This window comes from Impatiens glandulifera, chromosome 2, assembly GCF_907164915.1.
Source record: "Impatiens glandulifera chromosome 2, dImpGla2.1, whole genome shotgun sequence".
NCBI lineage: Eukaryota > Viridiplantae > Streptophyta > Magnoliopsida > Ericales > Balsaminaceae > Impatiens > Impatiens glandulifera.
The window spans coordinates 52,688,091-52,710,869 of NC_061863.1; the positions used below are offsets into that span (position 1 = coordinate 52,688,091).

General features: G+C 31.8%; 1 protein-coding gene across 1 annotated transcript; it reads left to right on the top strand.

Annotated features, from left to right (window-relative positions):
* The first annotated feature begins 10,654 nt into the window (after positions 1 to 10,654).
* LOC124927019 (NAD-dependent malic enzyme 62 kDa isoform, mitochondrial-like) lies at positions 10,655 to 19,907 on the top strand. Its single transcript, XM_047467354.1, is given in 20 exon segments — positions 10,655 to 10,988; positions 11,562 to 11,658; positions 11,973 to 12,091; positions 12,318 to 12,485; positions 12,783 to 12,911; positions 13,453 to 13,513; positions 14,267 to 14,370; positions 14,451 to 14,534; positions 15,484 to 15,590; positions 16,104 to 16,129; positions 16,132 to 16,214; positions 16,525 to 16,638; positions 17,620 to 17,685; positions 18,331 to 18,403; positions 18,478 to 18,564; positions 18,880 to 18,934; positions 19,034 to 19,105; positions 19,185 to 19,247; positions 19,326 to 19,440; positions 19,559 to 19,907. Coding segments are annotated over 20 exon segments (1,866 nt in total). The 5' UTR covers positions 10,655 to 10,820; the 3' UTR covers positions 19,634 to 19,907.
* The last annotated feature ends 2,872 nt before the right edge of the window (positions 19,908 to 22,779 follow it).

The following is a 22,779-nucleotide window of genomic DNA, read 5'->3' on the forward strand; positions in this document are numbered from 1 at the left end:
TTTTCAAGTTATTTTTCCTTGGCATGAATACCCTCTCATAGTTTTTCTTGTCATGAATCAGAAGTTGAATGTGTTATGGATCAAAAGTTGAATTCCGTTTATAAGATTGGTGAAAAACTATGGGAGAATATTAATTCCACGGAACAATAATTTTAAAAATGTTGGAATGTATTGCTACATAAGGAGAAACAAGTTGGAGGTTTGATGGATCAAACCTCCAACTTGTTTTCCTTTGCAGCAATTCATTCTAATATTTTTCAAGTTATTTCTCCTTGGCATGAATACCCTCCCATAGTTTTTCTTGTCATGAATTAAAAGCTAAATGTGTTATGGATCAAAAGTTGAATTCCCCTTATAAGATTGTTGAAAAACTACGGGAGAATATTTATTCCAAGGAACAACAATTTAAAAGATGTTGGAATGTATTGCTACATAAGGAGAAACAAGTTTGAGGTTTGATGGATCAAACCTCCAACTTGTTTCTCCTTTTGCAGCAATTCATTCTAATATTTTTCAAATTATTTTTCCTTGGTATGAATACCGTCGTATAGTTTTTCTTGTAATGAATCAGAAGATGAATGTATTATGGATCAAAAGTTGAATTCCACTTATAAGATTGTTGAAAAAACTATGGGAGAATATTAATTCCACGAATAACAATTTAAAGATGTTGGAATGTATTACTACATAAGGAGAAACAAGTTGGAGGTTTGATGGATTAAACCTCCAACTTGTTTCTCCTTCTGCAGCAATTAATTATAATATTTTTCAAGTTATTTCTCCTTGGCATTAATACCCTCCCATAGTTTTTCTTGTCATTAATCAGAAGTTGAATGTGTTATGGATCAAAAGTTAAATACCGCTTATAAGATTGTTGAAAACTATGGGAGAATATTAATTCCACGGAACAACAAAATTTTAAAGATGTTGGAATGTATTGCTACATAAGGAGAAACAAGTTGGAGGTTTGATGGATCAAACCTCTAAATTGTTTCTCCTTTTGCAGCAATTCATTCTAATATTTTTCAAGTTATTTCTCCTTAGCATGAATACCCTCCCATAGTTTTTTCATATCCTTAAAGCGGGATTCATTTCTTAAAGAGAAAATGCTTAGTGATCGCTCCAAAAGGCTTGATTTAATCCAGAAATGGAATGAGGCTACATAAAGGATAATGAAATTGAAAGGTTAAGAACTTGATTTTAAGAAAATTTACATGATTCTTGGTATGCATTTGTACTATTTATAAATGAGAATATAATGTTATTTTATTCTTAATTATTTTTTTCAAATTTAGTAGACAGATTGATCGAGAAAACTAAATATCTGGGTGGCTGTCAAATTTACCTATAAGTTAGATCTTGTTGTCAAATTTCCACATGTGCCACTTCATAAAGAACATATTAATTTGTAGAAAAATATTTTAGATCAATTTGGAAATAATACCATTTAAAGTCTTTTAATATGAATGGAAGGAATTCATATTGGAGTGAGGTTGCTTTGATTCAAAGTTGAAGGATGTCAATGAACGGTAGGGCTTGATGACACATTAGTATGATAATAGTGATGCGCTATTTGAACGAGTCATTCAGGTTTAAACTCTGTAACTTGTCGCATATATACATGCTCTTTAGTTGTCAGCACTAACTAGTGGTAAATCACCCAACTTGGAAGAAAACTGTGCTATCTAGAGTTGATGACTAGATGAATAAAAACTATTTGCGAATGTTTAAACGATTTTATAAGTTTTATTCTTTTGCATAATTAGGCAAGAAACCTGTCGTGGTTATACTTGTTTATTGCTTCAAAATCGTCATTATCCATCGTTAATGGATGTAAGTTTAATTTCTTACCGTCACCGTCAAGAGTTGTCCTTGATATAAGGAGCTTCCGGACAAAATCTAATATATTTAACTTCTGAGCTAAATACTAATTTTTATTATATTTGAATATTATCTTATAATAAAACTATTTGTATTTTTTTCATTTTGATCTTTTACATTCAATGTTTAACCATTAAAAATATTATTGAACAATTCATTGGTCTTAAAATCATGTTTCAGTGTCAGGTAAATAAAAATTAATATTTGTTTTTGTTGTATTTTAAACATTAAATTTTCAACATTTTACCATCAAATAGAGGTAATTATATATATAAATTGTAATAAGAATGCTTTATTCAAATTTAATTAATATTTTTAATAAAGTTAATAAGATAGATTACAAGAAAATGAATTTAAACTTATTTTATGATAATAATTTTTCATAAAATATATCAAGTGTTTTTAACATAATAAAAATAAAATTAATTTATTATATTCTTAATAGTAATAATAATATATTTTGACATGTTTTTTACTTTTTTATAATATATAAGTAAATAATTGATATAATTTTGTATATATATTAAATATTAATATATATATATATATTTATAAATTTATACAAACTTTAAATCAAGATTTTCAATTCAATTCAATTTAGGATTATAGTGGTGTTCGGTAAAAAATAGACTTCTAACAGATTTAGAGTAAGATATAATATTGTCTCAATTTCTTTTTCTTTTTTTCAATATAAGCTAATATAATTAATTATTAATTTTGGTACTATGTTTATTGATTCAACTTCATTATTAATATAAGACAATCTTCCAAGCACAAATATATAATTTGTAAAAGTTCATTTAACTACTAATATAATATTCAAAACAGATCAACCCTGAGAAATATAAAATGATGTTTACTTGTTTTTATTTTATTTTAAATTATTTAATAAATAATAATAATAATATCTCAACCAAATTTAATAATATATAATGTTGATCACTTAACAAGTCATTCAATATACACTTAATCAAAATGGAATTGGTAATTTTTTATTTATCCTATTGGTGAGGCACTGAGGCTTATATGAGGGCCACTTATAATTTCACTTATAATTATTTTTATAGTGTATAAATGAAATAATGCAAAAATTTAAGGGCCAGCCTGTTAGATAGGGGAAATTTGACGAAATGACCTTAAAGACTGTGTTATTTGACCTGGTGGTAATTTGATAATTTAATTGCGCTCGTGGTGATTTTATTTTTTTGGACGATTTTGCCCTTGTCGCGAAACGCTAAGTCACTTAGCGTTTCGCGAAGTGAAAATGTGTGAAATGTCCAAATTACCCTTACTATTTAATATAACTTCCCTCATTTTTTTTCATTTCTTTTCTTCTCATTCTCTCTCTTCCCGTTCTTCTCCTCCTCTCTAAACTGGGCGGCGGCGATCGGCGGCGACGGCGGCGAAACGACAATGAGTTTCACGACGAGCACGAGCACTGTTCCACTTGGTACGTTTATCTTATGATATTTCAAGTTTATTGATGTTTGGTTTATGCATCTTCGAATCACTGTTGTTTAGGGTTTACTTCCCGTTTCGCTAAGGACTTACCGTTTCGCCAAGGACTTCCCGTTTCGCTAAAGACTTCCCGTTTCGCTAAGGACTTATCATTTCGCTAAATATTTTAACATGAGTTGTCTTAGCTCAGCTGGTAGTGTGCGTGGCTTTTAACCATGTGGTTGTGGGTTCAACTCCCACAGATGGTGTTTTTATAGTTTTTTTTTTTTTTACTTTTGCATAAATCAAATGCTCATTTGTAGAGAAATGATTATTTTTAATTTGATACATAAATGAAATGGTATAGAAAATGTTTGTTATGGTTATGTTTTAATTTTGTAGAGAAATGATTATTTTTAATTTGATACATAAATGAAATGGTATAGAAAATGTTTGTTATGGTTATGTTTTAATTTGATGCATAAATGAAATGGTATAGAAAATGTTTGTTTTTTTTACTTTTGCATAAATCAAATGTTCATTTGTAGATAAATGGTTATGTTTTAGTTTGATGCATAAATGAAATGGTATAGAAAGAAATGAAACAAAATCAGCTTAAACATTCATTAACAAATACCAAAAGCAGCTTAAACATTCATTAACAAATACCAAAGAAAGTAGTTCACTTTTTACATATTATTATTTTCTTAATTAGAATTAATTTATTTATTTACTGAAGTAATCTTCAGTCCTGCCCTTGAATCCAATTTGTCCAAAAGTCAATGCCAAGAACAATCTCAAGTGTGTGTCAAGTAACCAGCCTAACCTGTTTGTTTACTTGTTTATGTATATTAATATTAGAAAGAAACAGAAATATATTTTAATTGCTCAGTCCCAATGCTGGAAAGAGTCCGTTGATCGCCGGAATACTGGAAGGTGCTAACCATCCGATCAACCCAAACCCAATCACGTTCAGATCTTTCCGTAGCCAATCCCTCTCGAAACTACAATCAAACAAACAAACAAATTTCAATTATACTCTTATTTTCTTACATTACATACATACATACATGATACATACCATGTAAGCTTTCCACCTAAGGCTTTTGCAACCATCAAAGGATTCATGGCTCTAACTGGGATTCATGGCTATAACTGGAGCCTTTAGGAATCCTGAGCTCAGTCTCACCGGTGATGAAGACAGACAAGATCCGTTTCGCTAAGTGCTTAGTAAGCACTTAGCGAAATGCTAAGCACTTAGCGAAACGCTAAGCACTTAGCGAAACGGTAAGTCCTTAGCGAATCTTCCCTGAAACGGAACTCATATGATCCAAGATTATATGCAAAACCCATTAATGAACCACACTTAACAAAATGGTCAAATATGAACCAAATAACAAATATGAACAAATATAAACCAAATATGAACCAAATATGAACGAAATATGAACAGGTTTTGAAATGAAGAAAATGTAAACATGAACATAACTGTTTATCAGATCTGAAATGAACATCTACCTCGACGACCTTCAAATCCTTAGAATCGGAGATCTGCATACCCTAAACCCTAGAATCGGAAACTTGCATGCAAAATAGATTTAGGGTTATAAATCTTGTAAATCTGTATAGATAAAAACATAAATGGATTATGTTAGAAGATCTTGTAAATCTGTATAGATCTGTATAGATAACCGTCGCCGTCCGTCGTCGCCGCTGGCCGCCGTGAAGGAGAGAACGGGAGAAGAGAGAGAAAGAAAACTAAGAAAATGAAAATATTTGAGTATTTATACTAACCCTAATCCACTTCGCGAAACGCTAAGTCACTTAGCGTTTCGCGACAAGAGCAAAATCGTATAAAAAAAAATATAGAACCACGAGCGCAATTAAATTATCAAATTACCACCGGGTCAAATAACCCAGTCTTTAAGGTCATTTCGTCAAATTTCCCGTTAGATAGAGGATGAATAAGGACATAAAGTTCATTTACCATTTACCATATATTTTTTATTAATATATTTATTTTCAGAACTATTTAAGTCATCTAATTAAATAGTTAGGTGTGTTTGCGGGTTATATATTTAACCTGCGAGGATTAGTTAGCAAAAACGATACTCGGCGTTCTAAAAAAAAAATCTCTGTAAGACACCGTTTATATATATTTTTTCAAAATAAAACTTTTTTGATAAAATTATATAAAAATATATTTTTATATAATATATTATAATACTAAGATAACATAAGAAAAAAACCTATAACGCTCGCCTGTTTTATCGGTTAACCAGTTCTAACGGTTAACTGATTTTTTACCGGTTAAATGCTTCGCTTTTCGTTTGAAAATATTTTTCTGACGGTTTAACTAGTAAACCGGTAATAATTTAATAATATATTTATATATTTTAATAATTATTTTTTTAATATTATATATATTATAAATAATGTTTAATAATATATATATATATTAGTTATTTTAAATTATAATTAATATAGATTTATTTAAAAACTATATAATTTATATAGTAGATGCGTAATTTCAAAGTATTTGGATTGCCGAGTAGAGAGCTGTGGTTAATTTAGATATATATGTGTAGGGATGTAAATGAACTGAGCTGCTCGCGAGCTATTCGAATCTCGGCTCGGCAAAAAGCTTGTTACGAGCTCGTTCGTTAATCTTAACGAGCCGAGCTTAGGGCTCGTTTAAAAGCTCGAAAATTTAAACGAGCCGAGCTTGAGCTTCTCGATATTCGGCTCGTAAGCTCACGAACATGTTCGTTTATAGGCTCGCTTATAGGCTCGCGAACAAGTTCGTTAATAGGCTCACGAACATGTTCGATTAATAAATTATAAAAAAAAAAAATTAAGTAATATATATATATTAAAATAATTAATATAATAATAATCTTTAATTAAATTTAAATTAATAATATATATTTTTTAAAGATACCTCTAGAACTATGTAGAAGAACTGAAAGAGGGTCATTCATCCTTCTATCTCTCATAACTCTCTCTTCTCTTCCGTCTAGGTTTTCAAGGTTGCAGCTCACAAGGAAAAAAGAAAAGAGTTTATTATTCCCACCATTCTCATCATGCTCTTAGTTGACTAGAAAGAGAAGGGATTGACTAGATTGCGTACAAGATTCGAGACACTTTGCTAGGAATCTACACTGTGTATTGATCTCTTTGCTTTTTCTGCTGTCCAGGTTTTCTCCGCTTTTCTTTTCTCTCCACGGACGTGTCTTTAATGTTTGATATAAGATTTCAATCATTCCATGTTTCAGCTTTGTATGAATTTTGTAGATCTACATGAATTCTATACTGATATTAGGGTTTGAGGTAATTTATTTATAATATATGATTTTTGTTGTTCAGATTCAATCAAGTAGAATGATCTGTCTAGTTGATCCGATACCTGTCTGAGATTTAAAAAATGTTCTTAAAAGAATATCATATATATATATGATCTTTTCTGTTCTGAATCGAGCAAGTAGAATGAATGATCTGTCTAGTAGATCCGATACCTGCCTAAGATTTCTGCAGAAATCTCTTTCGTTTTTGGTTCGGATGGACGAACTAAGATGTAAATTATATCATTAGCTGCATACTTTTCATTGCTCATTAATGGATCCTGTTGTTGTGCTAAGTTGTCTTTGAGGAGGGTTTTATTTCAAGGGGAAAGTAGAGTGAATGAATTTGCTCCTGATCGATTCCATTACCTGAAATTGGTCATTTGGTTAAAACTGTAGAACGATTTATTAGTATTGAAGGGATCTAGAATTAACTGTGCCCTAATAACTGTCCAGTTGACATATTTTTGATTCAGGTGATGGAATCTGTAAGCCATAATTACTATGGTGTATATTTGATATCCTTTATTTATGCAATAGTTAAAATATATTGACTAGCAAAAAGATTGCGTTTTCCTTGCATCATTATGTTGATTTTCATTTTAACTTGACTTTTTTGTTCACTGTTTATGATTTGCAGAAAATTGAAATTTGGAGTCCTACTATTTGTGAGATTGGAGTGTAGTTTATACTTTGCAACTTGTAAGTTCCTTCTTTCTTCTTGTTTGCTGCTTCTAATAGACTGAAGTTTTTTTTGCATTAAACCTTATGATAGACCTTAGAGGTGGTTTGATAATATGCAAGTGTTTTGGTCTTTTTTGAAGTATACTCCAACTAAAACAAGATGCTTTATCTTATTAGATGATTGCAAAATACTTTTGATAATAGCAAAATATTTTTGATAATATTTGTGTGTTATGGCCTTTTTAGAAGTATTCTAAAACTAAAGCAAAATGCTTTTTGTAATTATGTTATTAGCTAGTGTTTTATCATTTTGATAGTTTATTTCCACTAATTTGTTACACATAGCAGTTGAAAATTATATTTACAATTTTTACTTTAATGTTGCATTCATTTCATTGTTTAAGTTATAAACGAGCTTTAAACGAGCTCATAAACGAGCTTTTTAAACGAGCTCTAAACGAGCTTTCTAAACGAGCTTTAAACGAGCCGAATACGAGCGGCTCGTGAGCTCAATTAAATTCATACGAGCCGAGCTCGAGCTCGATTATAAAAGCTCGAAACGAGCTCGAGCCGAGCTCGAGCCCGAATATATAACAGACGAGCCGAGCTCGAGCTTGATACTGTTCGGCTCGGCTCGGCTCATTTACATCCCTATATATGTGAGAGTAAATGAATATTTTGGTCAGATTGTCGGTTGACTCGCTCATAAACTTAAAATGGTTAAAAAAAAATTTTTAAAATGATATATGTATGTTATGAATTTTCAACATAACAAAATAAATACAACCATTTAACTAACTAAGCTAATAAGATTTTATAATTTAATTCAACACCAAATTTGATGAACACCGAACATTTTAATAATATAATTAAGTTCAATTTTTAACTAACTAATATATATATATATATATATATGTATATAATGCTTAATTTTCACAGTGTCTGGATTGTCAGGTCAAAAACTGTGGTTAATTTGGATATATATGCGAGAGTAAATGAATACTTGGGTCGGATTGTGGGTTGACCCGTTCATAAACTTAAAACGGTTAAAATTAAAATTAAAAATGCTATATGTATATTTTGAACTTGCAACATAACAAAATAAGTACAACCTTTTAACCAACTAAGCTAATAAGATTTTATAATTTTAATTTAACACCAAAATTGATTACGCGGAATATTTTAATAATATAAGTTTAACTTTTTAACTAACTAATATATATATATATATATAATGATGCTTTATTTTCAAAATGTCTGGATTGCCGGGTCGAGTGTTGTGGTTAATTTGGATTGTGGGTTGACCCACCCATAAACTTAAAACGGTTAAAAATAAAATTAAAAATGCTATATGTATGTTTTGAAATCACAACATAACAAAACAAGTACAACTCTTTTAACCGTATAAGTTTAACTTTTTAACTAATATATATATATATATATATATATATATATTGATTCTTAATTTCAAAGTATCCGGATTGCCGGTCGAAAGTAGTGATTAATTTGAATATATATAATATATAATATAAAAGTGATACTTGTCTATATAAATATAATGATGCTGAATTTTTAAAGTGTCCGAATTGTCAGGTCGAGAGCTGTGGTTAATTTAGATATATGTAGAGGTAAATGGATACTTGAGTCGGATTGTGGGTTGACTCGCCCATAAATTTAAAACGGTTAAAAAAAATAAAAAATGCTATATGTATGTTTCGAACTTGCAAGTTGCCAACCTAACAAAAACAAGTACAACTTTTAACCAACTAAGCTAATATAATTTTATATTTTTAATTGATCACCAATTTGATGAATGCGGGATATTTTATCAATATAAAATATAAGTTCAACTTTATAACTAACTAATCTATATATATAATGATGGTTAATTTTTAAATGTCCGGATTGAGGGGTCGATAGCTATGGTTAATTTGGATATATATGTGAGTGTAAATGAATACTTGTATATATATATATTATAATGATGCTTAATTTTTAAAGTGTCGGGATTGTTGATTGAGAGCTGTGATTAATTGGATATATATGTGAGAGTAATGAATATTTTGGTCGGATTGGTGGGTTGACCCGCACATAAATTTAAAACGTAAAATAAAATTTATAAATGCTATTTGTATGTTTCAAACTTGCAACCTAACAAAAAATAAACACAATTTTTTAACCAACGTCGATGGATAATAGGCCGGTAACAATTGAAAATGATTAAAAAATATAAATCAAATATTTGATTGACTAAAGTGTGATGTCACGATGCTAAATATTATAAAATATAAATAAGATATTTTATATACCATAGTGAAAATGTAAGGTCACGAGATGAGAGGTCCATTGAAAAAGAAATATGTCATGAGATATGTGAAAAGATGAGTTGTTTTACCGAAGTGAATAAAATGTGAAATGAGAGTGTTTTATTTTTATTTAATATATTATTCGTGATTTATTAAGAATTTTAAACATAGAATACATATTATTATTATAATTTTGTAAAAAAATTTATTTTATTTATATTTTTGTTCGTGTACATCGCACGAAATTTTTTCTAATTAGTTTAAAATAGAAAATTTTAAATATATTATATTGTTACGCTAATATAATATATTATAATATATTTCTAAATATATATACACGTGAAATATTATTATATTATATTATATTATAACAATAAAATAATATATCAAAGCTTAAACGAAAATGAAGAATAACATAATAGAACGACACAAAAGATCTCGAAAAAAAAACTATTTAATAAATTTAATACTTAATTTAAATAATTAAATTCTCGGTTCACGATTTAAATATATTATATTATTACACTAATATAAAATATTATAATACATTTCTAAATATATATCTATCAAATATTATTCTATTATATTATAACAATAATATAATATATCATAACATTAAAGAAAATGAAGAATAACATAATAGAACGGTGCAAATAAGAATTATTGAATTTTTTTTAATAAATTTAATACTTAACTTAAAAAATTGAATTCTTGACCGACCGGAATCAGTAAAACCAGAACCAATAAAACCGATATCAATATTGGTTTGTTAACCGATTTGTAAAATAAAAAGTAAAATCGGACTTAATCGAAACTGATTAACCGACCGATTGAACACCCCTAAATTTAAGTGACAAAAATTCGAATTGAAAATGAGTTGATAAGATGTTACATACCCTTTTTGAGTTAAATATAAATTGAAACTCTTATTTAAAGATAACTTACAAGTTGATAACTAGTTTTGATATTCGAACCCTTCAAAATATTTCTAACGAACCAAGCGAGCGCCGGTATTACAATTTTCTATTCGCTTAGCAATTGAAAGTTGATTTTCGCATAAACAGTATAGTAGTAATCTGGGTCACCTCCGAGATTAAGCTATCTGTTGATTTTCTGCTTAAGCCTTAAGCTAGTAGACATCAGGGTTTAAGATTCGTTTTATGTTACAAGAATGTCGAACTTCTCCCGCCAGATGAAGCTATCGTCGTCGCTACTCAGGCGATTGCACTACATAGCTAATGCCAACTCGGCTAGAGCTTTCACGACAACAGAAGGCCATCGCCCTACCTTAGTCCACAAGCGCAGCATCGATATCCTTCACGATCCATGGTTCAACAAGGTGATCATTCCCCGTTTGCTTCTTTTTTACTACCAAGACCGGATCCCGATGATCTACATATTGACTTCTCGTTTTTTCCCTGTATTTTGTTGTTTTAGTGCATTTTGACTGGTTCCAATCTTTTTAGAAGGTGGGTTTTGTTTCAATTAGACAATTTAGTTAACTTGGAAATGGAAATCAATAAGATTGAAGGTGATTTGATTGGTTATCTTCCGTTTCTCTTACTTAATGCTGCTGTTTCCTCTCAAGGAACGAACATCATGGAAAGATAGTTTTTTTTCAATCCTTTCAGGTTGATTGGTGCCTAATAGTTCAACTCTGGTTTTGTTACTATTAACCAAGATTCTTCTTATTCCTTTTCAATAAAACGATACATCTTTGTAAGAAAGCAGTTCAATATTTTTTCTTTTGCATTACATAACTAACTTCCAGAGAATCCTTTTTCATTATTTTTATGTCTGCATTTTCTGTTGTTATTCATTTGACATGTATGTCTGTAGCTTTGAACAAAGGTGTTATTTTGTGTGTCATCTAAGTTATAAGGATGTGTTCCCCTTTTCTATGTGAAACTAGGGAACTGCATTCTCCATGACAGAACGAGATCGTCTTGATCTTCGAGGGCTTCTGCCTCCAAACGTTATGTCTACTGAACAGCAAATAGCTCGATTCAGTAAGTATCTTTCTCTGTAAAATAGATTTTTTTACTGTGTTACTACAGATCAGAATGGGGTACCTAAATCAAAGATTTGAACTATCTTGCTCTGAATTCTCAGCTTAAAATGTAAAGAACACTTGGCTGGATTCTTCTGTCTGAGAATTTGTAGAGTTTAGTTTTCATGTGTTTCATATTTTAGTGCTTTCATATTTGACATGAATTTTATGGTTTTTCATTTACTTAGGTGGGACATTGGGTTATTATTCTGTTTACATTATTATTATGACTTGAACTTCTTCATTGACATAAAAAATTATATCAAATAACAGTGGCAGATTTGAAGAGGCTTGCGGTGCAGACTAAAGATGGACCATCAGATCCAAATGCTTTAGCGAAGTGGCGCATACTTAATAGATTGCATGATAGAAATGAGACCATGTACTACAAGGTAAGGGGCAATGTGCCCAACTTTGGACATTATCTGATTGTACAATAACTATGAACATCTCCTTATGAACACTGATTGCCACCTTATTGGTTGCTACAACCTATTGTCCAGTAATTCTCAATTAAATTCATCGTTGTTCAGCATTTCTTGTTAGTTTGATCAATAATCATGTGAAGTGATTTTGGATTTAGACAGTAAGTTCACTCTGATTATTGTCATTTAACAGGTACTTATTGCCCATATTGAGGAGTATGCTCCAATAGTTTATACTCCCACGGTTGGTCTTGTTTGCCAGAACTATAGTGGGCTATTTAGAAGACCCAGGGGAATGTACTTTAGTGCTGCGGATCGTGGCGAAATGATGTCGATGGTCTATAACTGGCCAGCTGATCAGGTTTGCACTCATGAGTTAGGCTGATGCTTGATATTGTTCTGAACCATATGAGAGTCTGGATTTGTTGCATTTAACTTGTTACTTATCTTTATCCATGAAACTTTGGATTTACATTGTCTTCTTTATTAGGGTGCACTTGGAGTATATAGATTAATTCACATCCTTCACTTTTTGGCTTGAATTTGCTTCTTCCATGTTAAACTTGCAATTTTTATTATTCTTCTCATGGGAAAAATAATATTTTCTTTATTGTGATGGGTGTCTACTATGGAGTGTTGATAAAAAGCTCTCTTGTAGGTTGATATGATTGTTGTAACTGATGGAAGTCGAATCTTGGGTCTTGGTGATCTTGGAGTCCATGGTATTGGAATTGCAATTGGAAAGCTGGATTTATATGTTGCTGCTGCTGGGATTAATCCCCAGAGAGTATATCTCCTCACTTTATACTTCGCTTTTACTTGTTTAGGTTTATCAGGTTACTTTCTGATTTTAATTGGCAACTACAGCTGGAACCATTATTTCAAAAACCAATAAAAAATGAAATAGCAAAGTTATAAATCAAATCCCATTCTCCCACAATGTGAAGAACATTATCTATTTACAGAATTTAGGACATTGTTGCAAAGCCTTTTCTCTTTCTTAATGAGTCCAATGCTGAACACATCTTTCATTTAGGAGCTATGGCACTTGGAAAATCTTATTTTTCTGTATATAGCTTAAGTTTATTTTTATTTGCTATATGTTTTAGCATCGCATGCTAGGGCAGTATGGCACTTAGGTAATCTTGTTTATTTTTTATTTACTCCATTGTAATCTGATTTAGGAAATTATCTTCACAATGCTAATATTTTTTTTTGATTTATTTGCTGTGATGTTTCCTCGATCTTCTATAACAATAAATTTGATCTCCAAGAAAGCGACCTCTGAATTTCTAACAATTTCCAGTTAATCCGCTTTGTGAAAACAGGTGCTTCCTGTCATGATTGATGTTGGGACCAACAATCAGAAGCTTCTTAAAGACCCACTATGTAAGAGTTATCCTTTTAATACCTACTACAGAATGTAAATAGAAATCACTAGCTGAAGTTGGCAGTAACATATTTTGTCCTACTGGTGCTGCTTTCTAAAAATGTATCCAGTATGTCTGGAGAGCTGTTAGATCATATGAGATGTGAATGATGACCCTCAATCAGGGATTGTATTTGTTGTAAGTTTTCCATTTGAAATATTAACAAGAATGTACATGATGAGAACACGATATAAGTGAACTGAAAAAGATCAGTCATGTAAAGCTTTTGAGGAGCAAGTCAGGAACACATAATATCAAATCAAACATTAGGGAATCAAGTTATATAATTTTCTCATTGTGATTTTCTTTGTTTGATAATCTTCTCATCATGATTCTTCTTCTTGGTTATTCATTCAGTTGCTCATTCAATGCCTGTTTTCCTTTAGTTGATAATAATTCTTCTTGGTTGAATGTCATCTCATATTTTATATGCTTCAAATGAAGCAGAGTTAGCCTTGTCATTTTTGTCAAATTTTGGTTTCTCATTTACCATTATTAAGAGCAACGGAAGCTGTTAGCTTTGTTAGAGTTGATCTTAAAATAAATGATAAGGTGGATCTTCATTTGTCAGGCTAAAAGTTAATTCACGATCAAACATTCCAGTAGCACATACCTATTGATTTGACATCTGAACATACTCCTCTAAAAGTTCAGTGGATGTGAATAGAAATATTATTTTGTCCATTCAATTACTGATTCTATTCTCTGTCAGATCTGGGCTTGCAAGAACCTCGCCTTGATGGTGAGGACTATCTTGCTGTTGTTGATGAATTTATGGAGGCTGTCTTTACTCGCTGGCCTCATGTGATTGTACAGGTAATCCTGGAAAGTGCTAAACATTGCGTCATTTATTTTTCCTCTCTCAAGAATGATAGTTATGTTCTATATTCATATAGTTTGAAGATTTTCAAAGCAAGTGGGCATTCAAGTTGTTGCAACGTTATAGAAACAACTACAGAATGTTTAATGATGATGTCCAGGTAATTGCTAATATTTTATGTATTTATACATTGACAATTGTGTTGCAAAACTAGATTATATTTGTCCCTTAATTGTTCTCTTGCTATATCATAAAATTTATGGAAACTTGGTGAGAGAGTAGGAGTTTCAAGATTGTAACAAGAATGACCTATCCCTATGTCATTGCACAAGATATACGTTGGAAAATCTAGAAATATTGGCTGTATTCTAAATTTTTTAAAACTAGGTGAGAGTGATTAGGAGATTGTAGTAAAGAATGGCCTACCCCTATGTCATTTCACACTAGACATTGGAAAGTTTTGGTAAATTTACTCTCATTCTTCACACACACAATAACATTACACATTCACATTTTTTAATTTTCCTATTTGCTACTTTACAATGTTGAGTTGTGTTGCTGCCAATCCTCTCTTTTCCATTCTATAACATACCCATTCTGTTTGTTGTGTACAAATGCATAGTTTTCATTGGAACACCCTTGGATTTGATCGACTTGATAAATTGATTTCAACAAGTCAAGAATCTGGCCTCCCAATCAATAATCAATATGCTTTTCTCATTCAGTTTCCAAATTTTGTGGATCGGACTATAGGTCTTTGCATTTGACTCTTGTAAATTGTTTTATTTTTATATGTATTTGAGAGGATATAAACAAAATTAACCCGCTAGGGTAGCTGAAGTGGCAAGAGTCGGTACCTTAGAGACGAAAGGTCACGGATCGATTCCCACTTAGAACGCTTTAAGTTGAAGTGGGGGGCATGACTGTGGAGGTCGTGCTAGCTTCCTTAATTAGAAAAAGAAAAGAAAAAAAGGAAGATATAAACAAAATCGATAGAACTTATTTTCTTACAAAGTTCGTCTATTTTTGGCATTTGAAGTTATCGTAATGATGGGAGAAATTGCATCATATTTTATATGCCGACTAATACTGATGAAATATCAATGAAGGGAACAGCTGGAGTTGCAATTGCTGGTCTTCTTGGAGCTGTCCGAGCACAAGGAAGGCCCATGATTGACTTTCCAAAGATGAAAATTGTTGTTGCTGGTGCCGGGAGGTTGGTATCTTTTGTGATTTTGTCCATGAGGAATGTATGTGATGAGTGCAGCATCATAGCTTATGACACAGTCAGTGTAGGACGGGACAATCACTTTGTTCCGCTTCCTGAAAAGTGCAGATCCTAGACATCATTATCATTTTTTTAAACATCACGCCTTCCCCATTTTTGGGGGTGAAACTGCCATACAAGCTGTTGATTATGTGCTAGTTGTTTTTGCAGAAATGATTATTTGATGCTTGGCACATTTCCATAATTCTTCATAGCTCTAGGCTAACTGATTACTTTAAAACGGCTAAATTACCAATTTGCTAAAAGATTTCGAATGTCAACCTTGTTTAGAAACATAACACGCTGCTAGAAAGCTTTGCAGAAGGATGGTTGTCACCAGTGATTAACATATCTTATTAAATTATGCTGGTGACAGATGCCATTGATGCAACTCCTGTTGGTAATCTACCCCCAGGTTCATGTGTGCTCTTTGGACTCATCTGCCTAATGTTTCTGTTGCAGTGCAGGAATAGGTGTCCTGAATGCTGCTAGGAAACAATGGCAAGGATGCTAGGAGACAGTGAAACTGCTTTTGAAAGTGCACGCAGTCAATTCTGGGTAGTTGATGCTAAGGTGAGTCCTATTTTTTTTTTTCTTTCGGAAACGGATTGCATCATTTTATATAAATCCCAGAGGCCAGAGGGAGAAAAAAATGGTAGAAAACAAAACAGAACTTTGCTTCTACGATAGTGGAAAAAAAGGTGAGTCCTGTTTGCATTGGTGAAGAATGGAATTCATGGGGCCTGCACTAGGATAGAGAAGAATTCATGCAATGGTCGTCAAGTTTGCTCTTTGTTGGCAAAAGATATCCCCAAAATAATGCCATTGTTTTTCGCAAAAAGATTTAAAAAAATAAAATTTGCCATTGTTTCCATGACATCAGGGACTAATCACAGAGGAGCGTGAAAATATTGATCCAGATGCGCTGCCATTTGCTAGGAAGGTCAAAGAAACAGATCGTCAAGGACTAAAGGAAGGGGCGAGTCTTGAGGAAGTGGTAAGTAGTATGCATGTTGTTTTTCCATAATAAATTTACATTTGATGCTGCCGTGGGCAAAATTACAGCATACTGCTTGTGTTTTATGCTTATTGTCTTGGTATGGATTAACAAATCAATGCATCGTAGTCTTGAACATGTGAAATGGAAAAAAATCTATAATTTTTATTTAATAGTTAATGGTTTGTTTCCAGCACATAGGATGCCTACTTAATCAGTTTGCCAACTTGAGTGCAATTTTATTTGATGTTTTAGGTTAAAAAAAGAAACATAGACTACTAATTATCCATAAGTATCATCGGTTTGAATACCACCTACAACTTCGATACCTTCCCTCAATTTGATATTGTTTTGTGATGAATATGCAATCTCTCCCAAATTAGCTTTCCAAGGTCAGATATTTGTTAAGCTTGTCATATTCTCATATGCTTCAGATTAGTCTTCCTAGGTCTCTTACAATTGTTTTAGTGCTTATCAGTTAGTCACATGAATGGTTCATTGTTTCAATTTTTTTCCTTCAAAGTCCTATTGGATGTTGAGAGGTTATTATCCTCATTAATTATCACTTGTTTATCAAACTACCTGCAAATATTTTCCTAGTGTTCCAATATTATGCCTGTTTTTATTGCTGTGAAATCTCGAAAACTGAAGGATCACAGTTTGAAAGGAAGGTCAGGTTCTCTTATTGGTAGGACAAAATTTTTATCCCTTCACTATACATCACCTGAAAATTTTGAACATGTTTCTGTCTTTGTAGAGCTGTTTCAGAAACTCTACTAAGCCTCCCATATTCAAACTATATTTCTCGTGAGTTTGATATGATCCTGTGTTATGCAATGTTTTTTTTTCACATCTGGTTGATTTTTCTTTAGTTATCAACATGATCAACGCAATGTCCCTTAAATTTGTTTCTTAATAACTATTATCCATTATGACCACACTTTCTGTTTTGTCATAGCATTTCATTTGTTTGGTTACCAGGTTAGGCAGGTACATCCCGACGTACTTCTTGGGTTGTCTGCAGTCGGTGGCCTGTTTTCCAAAGAGGTAATTAAAAGGTTACTTGCTTGGCTATCAGTACACTATCCTACCTAGAGAGGTTCAATATTTGCTTCATAATCAACCATTAGAGTTCACATCACACCACTATTCTCCCAACCCATCTAAATAGGGTTTGTTGCGTTCGGGTAAATAAAATTAAATAGTGTTGTTATCCTAGCTGATAGGTTTCTGGTGAACCCCTTATTGTCGTGGGTGTAATTAAAATTTTATTTTCTCAAAATTACTATTTATTATAATTACTTGAATTATTTATTAATGAGAGAAAAACTGAGAGAGAAAAAATTACAACTCAGAATGAGGTTCTTTTCAGGAAAAAATAAGTGTACATCTCAATTTGGTCAAGCTTTTTAAAATTGCTTAAATTCTGATAATAACAACTTCACTGATGTTTTTTTTTTTTGTGGAAGACAGATTCTGTATTCTACTGGATATATCATTAACCCAATTCGAGTTTAAGTGAATATGTAGTTCTTCTTACAAATATGATCCATTCTGGCACCAGTAACTATTAAAGAGTCATGCCTACTAGACAATTTTAAAATGTTATTTACGACTAGAGACTGATATTTCTTTCTTTAATTGGTTGTGTTACATGAAATGCCAATATGTAATATGAAAATGTGGTTTCAGGTATTAGAAGCTCTGAAGGACTCATCTTCCACCAGACCAGCAATTTTTGCAATGTCAAATCCGACAAAAAATGGTATTCTCGTTACTGCAATACCTAAGTCAGGCGTCATTCTCCATCTAACACATTAAACTTTCTTCCACTGACAGCTGAATGCACCCCTGAAGAAGCTTTCTCTGTATTGGGTGAGAATGTCATATATGCTAGTGGAAGCCCATTTAGAGATGTGGATTTTGGTATGACCCCAATCTACGTGTTGAAGTTTTATTTTTTAGCCTGCCAAATTTTACCTATCCAACTTTTCCAAATGGAAAAATTATGGCACATTTTTGACATAATAATTTACTTAGTTGTTTGTTCAAATAACCTATTCCCTTTAACTGTTTATATCTGGAATCGAGCATTTTAAGTGTGCTTGCTTTGTAAGAATCAAACTACTCTTAGAGCTTAGATCATTAATGATATGGTAAGGATGATTAGATTTTCTGTAGTCTTACTTAAGTAGATGTGAGTAATAACTTGATCTATGGCATTTGGCACACGTTCTGCAGGTAATGGGCATGTTGGCCATAGCAATCAGGGAAACAATATGTACCTTTTTCCTGGGTTAGTTTCAAATTTCAAATTTCTTCTTCTCCTTAATTAGTAGCTGCAAAATTTATTCTCTTCCAACTCATGAATTACTTGCATGTATGGGAATTTCAGAATCGGACTGGGCACTCTTCTCTCTGGTTCGAGTAAGGTCTCCGATGGAATGTTGCAAGCAGCAGCTGAATGGTATTTTCATTCATGCTCTTACTTTTCTTAAAACCTAAAACTTTGTCTGACTAGAAATGTGGCATGTTAAACAACACAGCCTTGCTGCTTACATGACGGAAGAAGAAGTTCTTAAGGGAATCATATATCCTCCAATTTCCAAGTAGGCACTAAGAAATATTACTCGCTTTCCAATTTTGATTCTTTGCTAGTTGCTAAAGATAGTTTTTTTTCTTTCTAGAATACGGGATATCACGAAAGAAGTAGCTGCAGCTGTAATCAAGGAAGCCATAATAGAGGATCTGGCCGAAGGATACCGAGACATAGATGCTCGGGAGCTTAAGAAACTTAGTCAGGTTTGTTGGTCTCTCTTCCGTGATAGTCAAATAACTGCCTTTTGTACTTACCCACATTGATTTCAATCATTAAAAGTGCACCAACAAAAACAACCTGATGAATGACCAAAATATGCAGGAGGAGATTGCGACATATGTGGAGAACAACATGTGGAATCCTGAATATGCCACCCTAGTTTACAAGGAAAACTAATCTTAAAACAACATGGTTCCTATTCCTTATGATTTTTAACCCAGACCAGGAAATAAACCACATTTTTGTTTCCTTTGGGAATATTGTTGCAGTCATTGCACACCTGACTCATAATATCTCTTTCTACTGTCACGTCTATGTCACACTTTTATTATTTATTCTTGTCCTTTTGGCCCTTGGTGAACACGCTTAACTACTTAATGACCGGTGCATGATCGCACCAATTGTATCATTAACTTTTACCGATCAATATATTAAATGTTGTACTTGATAATTTTGGCTAGTTTGTACTTGGGTATATCCTGCAGAATATTTCAGTAAAGGAAAGGTCTAGTTCCCATTTCTCCGAATTGCATCCGTAACTGAACTAATGTAAGAGATTCCCGGAATCACTCGGATTGGTTCTCACACCCTCAAGACGATCTTGCTTATAAACAGTCAATGAGTTTCGCCACAACTGAGTTGAGACTCCTTTTGAATCAAATATTGGAGTGAAAATCTCCTTGAATAATATATGATCAAAACATGTAGACTTAATGTCCCACCCTTGTAATGTACTTCTTATTATTAATACAAGAATCTGAAAATAAATAAATAAATACACAGAGTTTTATGTCAAATTAAAATCTTCAATTCAATTATTATATATTCCAAAGACTTAAATTTGTTGTTTAAACAATTGCCAAATGTCTTGTGGCCATTCAATATATGACTGAGAGGTTCATCTGATTTCTCGGTAAATGTGAATTCAGTACAATTACAGCCACTCATAAATGAACATTTTATTTCTTTCATATACCTTCCTCATCTTTTTCATCATTTGGAGAAAAAAAAGATAGATTGATAAACAGATCCAAATTATAGAGAAAACAAAAAAATGCAAGCCTTGAAAAACAAGTTGAATGACTGGAAAGCGTTGAGCAAGGCCAAGGCTGAAGCCAAGGCAGAGGAGAAGGTAATTTTTTAGATTATAAGATAATATTTTAAGAAATAACTTAATTACACATATATCTATGTTTTGAAACATAATTTAATTAGATATGATTTATAGGAAGAAATAGATATAGCAAAGACGAGAATAGAAGTTGCTCACGAGGTGAGATTAGCTAAAGAGGCGGATGCTGAAATGGAGCTTCATCTAGCCAAGGCCGAAAAAAAGGCGGAGGAAGATATAACAAAGCAAACCGCCAACATTGAAAAGCCGGTCGAAACCATGGCACCAACCGGACCAACTCTTGAAACAACAGACCCTAGGATAGCCACGGCTCACCCTACTAATAACATTTGGAGCTCTCCCGGTAACAAACACATTTAGGAGGGTTCCTTCCATTTACTTAATTTGTACCCTTAATCAGGGGCGGAGCCACCCATGGGCTAGGGTGGGCTCCAGCCCCACCTAAATTAAAATGCTAAAACAAATTTTTTTATATGTTTGTTTGACATATGAGGCTTAGCCCAGTTGGCTACATTATTGAAATGTGAATATGAAGTCAGGTGATCAAACCTTGGCCTCATCTTTATTTTATTTATATATAAAATTTAGTAAATCATATAATAATATTATTTATTTTAAATTTATATTTATATAATAATTATACATTATTTTTTATTTATTTCAATATAATTAATAATACAAATTATTTATAAGGGTAAAATATAAAAATTAAAATAATAATAATAGTGTTTTATATTTCTTAATTTTAAATTATTTCAAAAATTTTTAAGAAAAATATAAATTAATATTAATACACAAGTTAAAATAAAGAATTTGATATCCCTACTCAAAACTTAACAAATCTCCTAGAATTGATGTTGATGTAAGTTCTCTTAAACTTGATCCAACATTACGTATTCTGATATGGAAATATCATTTTAATCAAAGGGTTGAAATTAGACGAGCTCATATCAAGATGAGGTCATATCAACCTATTAAGGATGAGTACCCGCCGACCAAATTTGGAAATCAAAATCGACGGTTCCAAAGTCATTGGCTTAAGAAATTTACTTGGTTAGAATACTCTCCTTTGAAAGATGTTGCTTTTTGTTTCCCATGTTTCTTGTTTTAACATAAGCAACCCCAAAAACCTACATTTACAATAGATGGATTCAAATATTGAAAACGAGTTAATGATTAGGATAAATGTTCTTTTGTTATGCATATAGGATATAATATTTCACCACATAATAGGGCAGTTGAATATCTTGATAATCTAATGAATATCCTTGTCATATTGACAAAGTACTAAATGCACAGTCTTCAGATAAAAAACAAAATAACAGATTACTGTTTACAACAACTATTGAAAGCACTCGGTGGCTCACTTTGCAAACGTGTGCATTAAGAGCATCCCCATCCTTGTACCCATACATAGGTACAAATATGTGCCACATCAGCAGCCACATCACAAATAAATTATACCTCTCAATTTATACCTCTATTCCCCAACCATCTCAAGTACAATTGTGGTCCCACCATCCACATCATCTAATTCATACAATATTTTTTAATTCAATAATTCAAGTAATCTTGTTTTATTTTTTATTATATTAATTTGTTTAAATTAATAAAACTAATATTTATAAATTATATTAAAAAATTTAAAAAAAATCAATAATTTTTAAAAATAATTTAAGAAATTATCATCACAACAATACTTGAAAAAAATAGACTACTAAATCATATTTTGTTAAATAAAAAATTAAATAAAACGGTTTATTTTTAAAAAATTTTAAATGTTTATTTTTTTGTATAAAAAAGTGGGGGTGGGGACCACTTTTTTTGACTTTTTCTCATTTGTACCCAGTAGCAAAACTTTGCTACTCAATTTTCTCTCTCCTAATTTGTACCTATCTCCCCATTAGTGTACCCAGGTACAAATTTTGTCCACATCAGATTTGTACCTACCGATGGGGATGCTCTAAGAGGGCATGACGAGTTTTCATCTTCTAATAATCGTGAAAATTTTATTAAAAAAAAAGCGGAACATAGAAAGTTAAATCTGAGATACAAGTTGGAGTCAGCCCCAGGTAATTTTTCATCCTGGCTCCGCCCCTGCCCTTAATTGTTACTTAAATCATATGTTACTATTTTTACTTTTTGCATTAATAATATAAACTTCAATGACTAATCAAATAAATGACATACT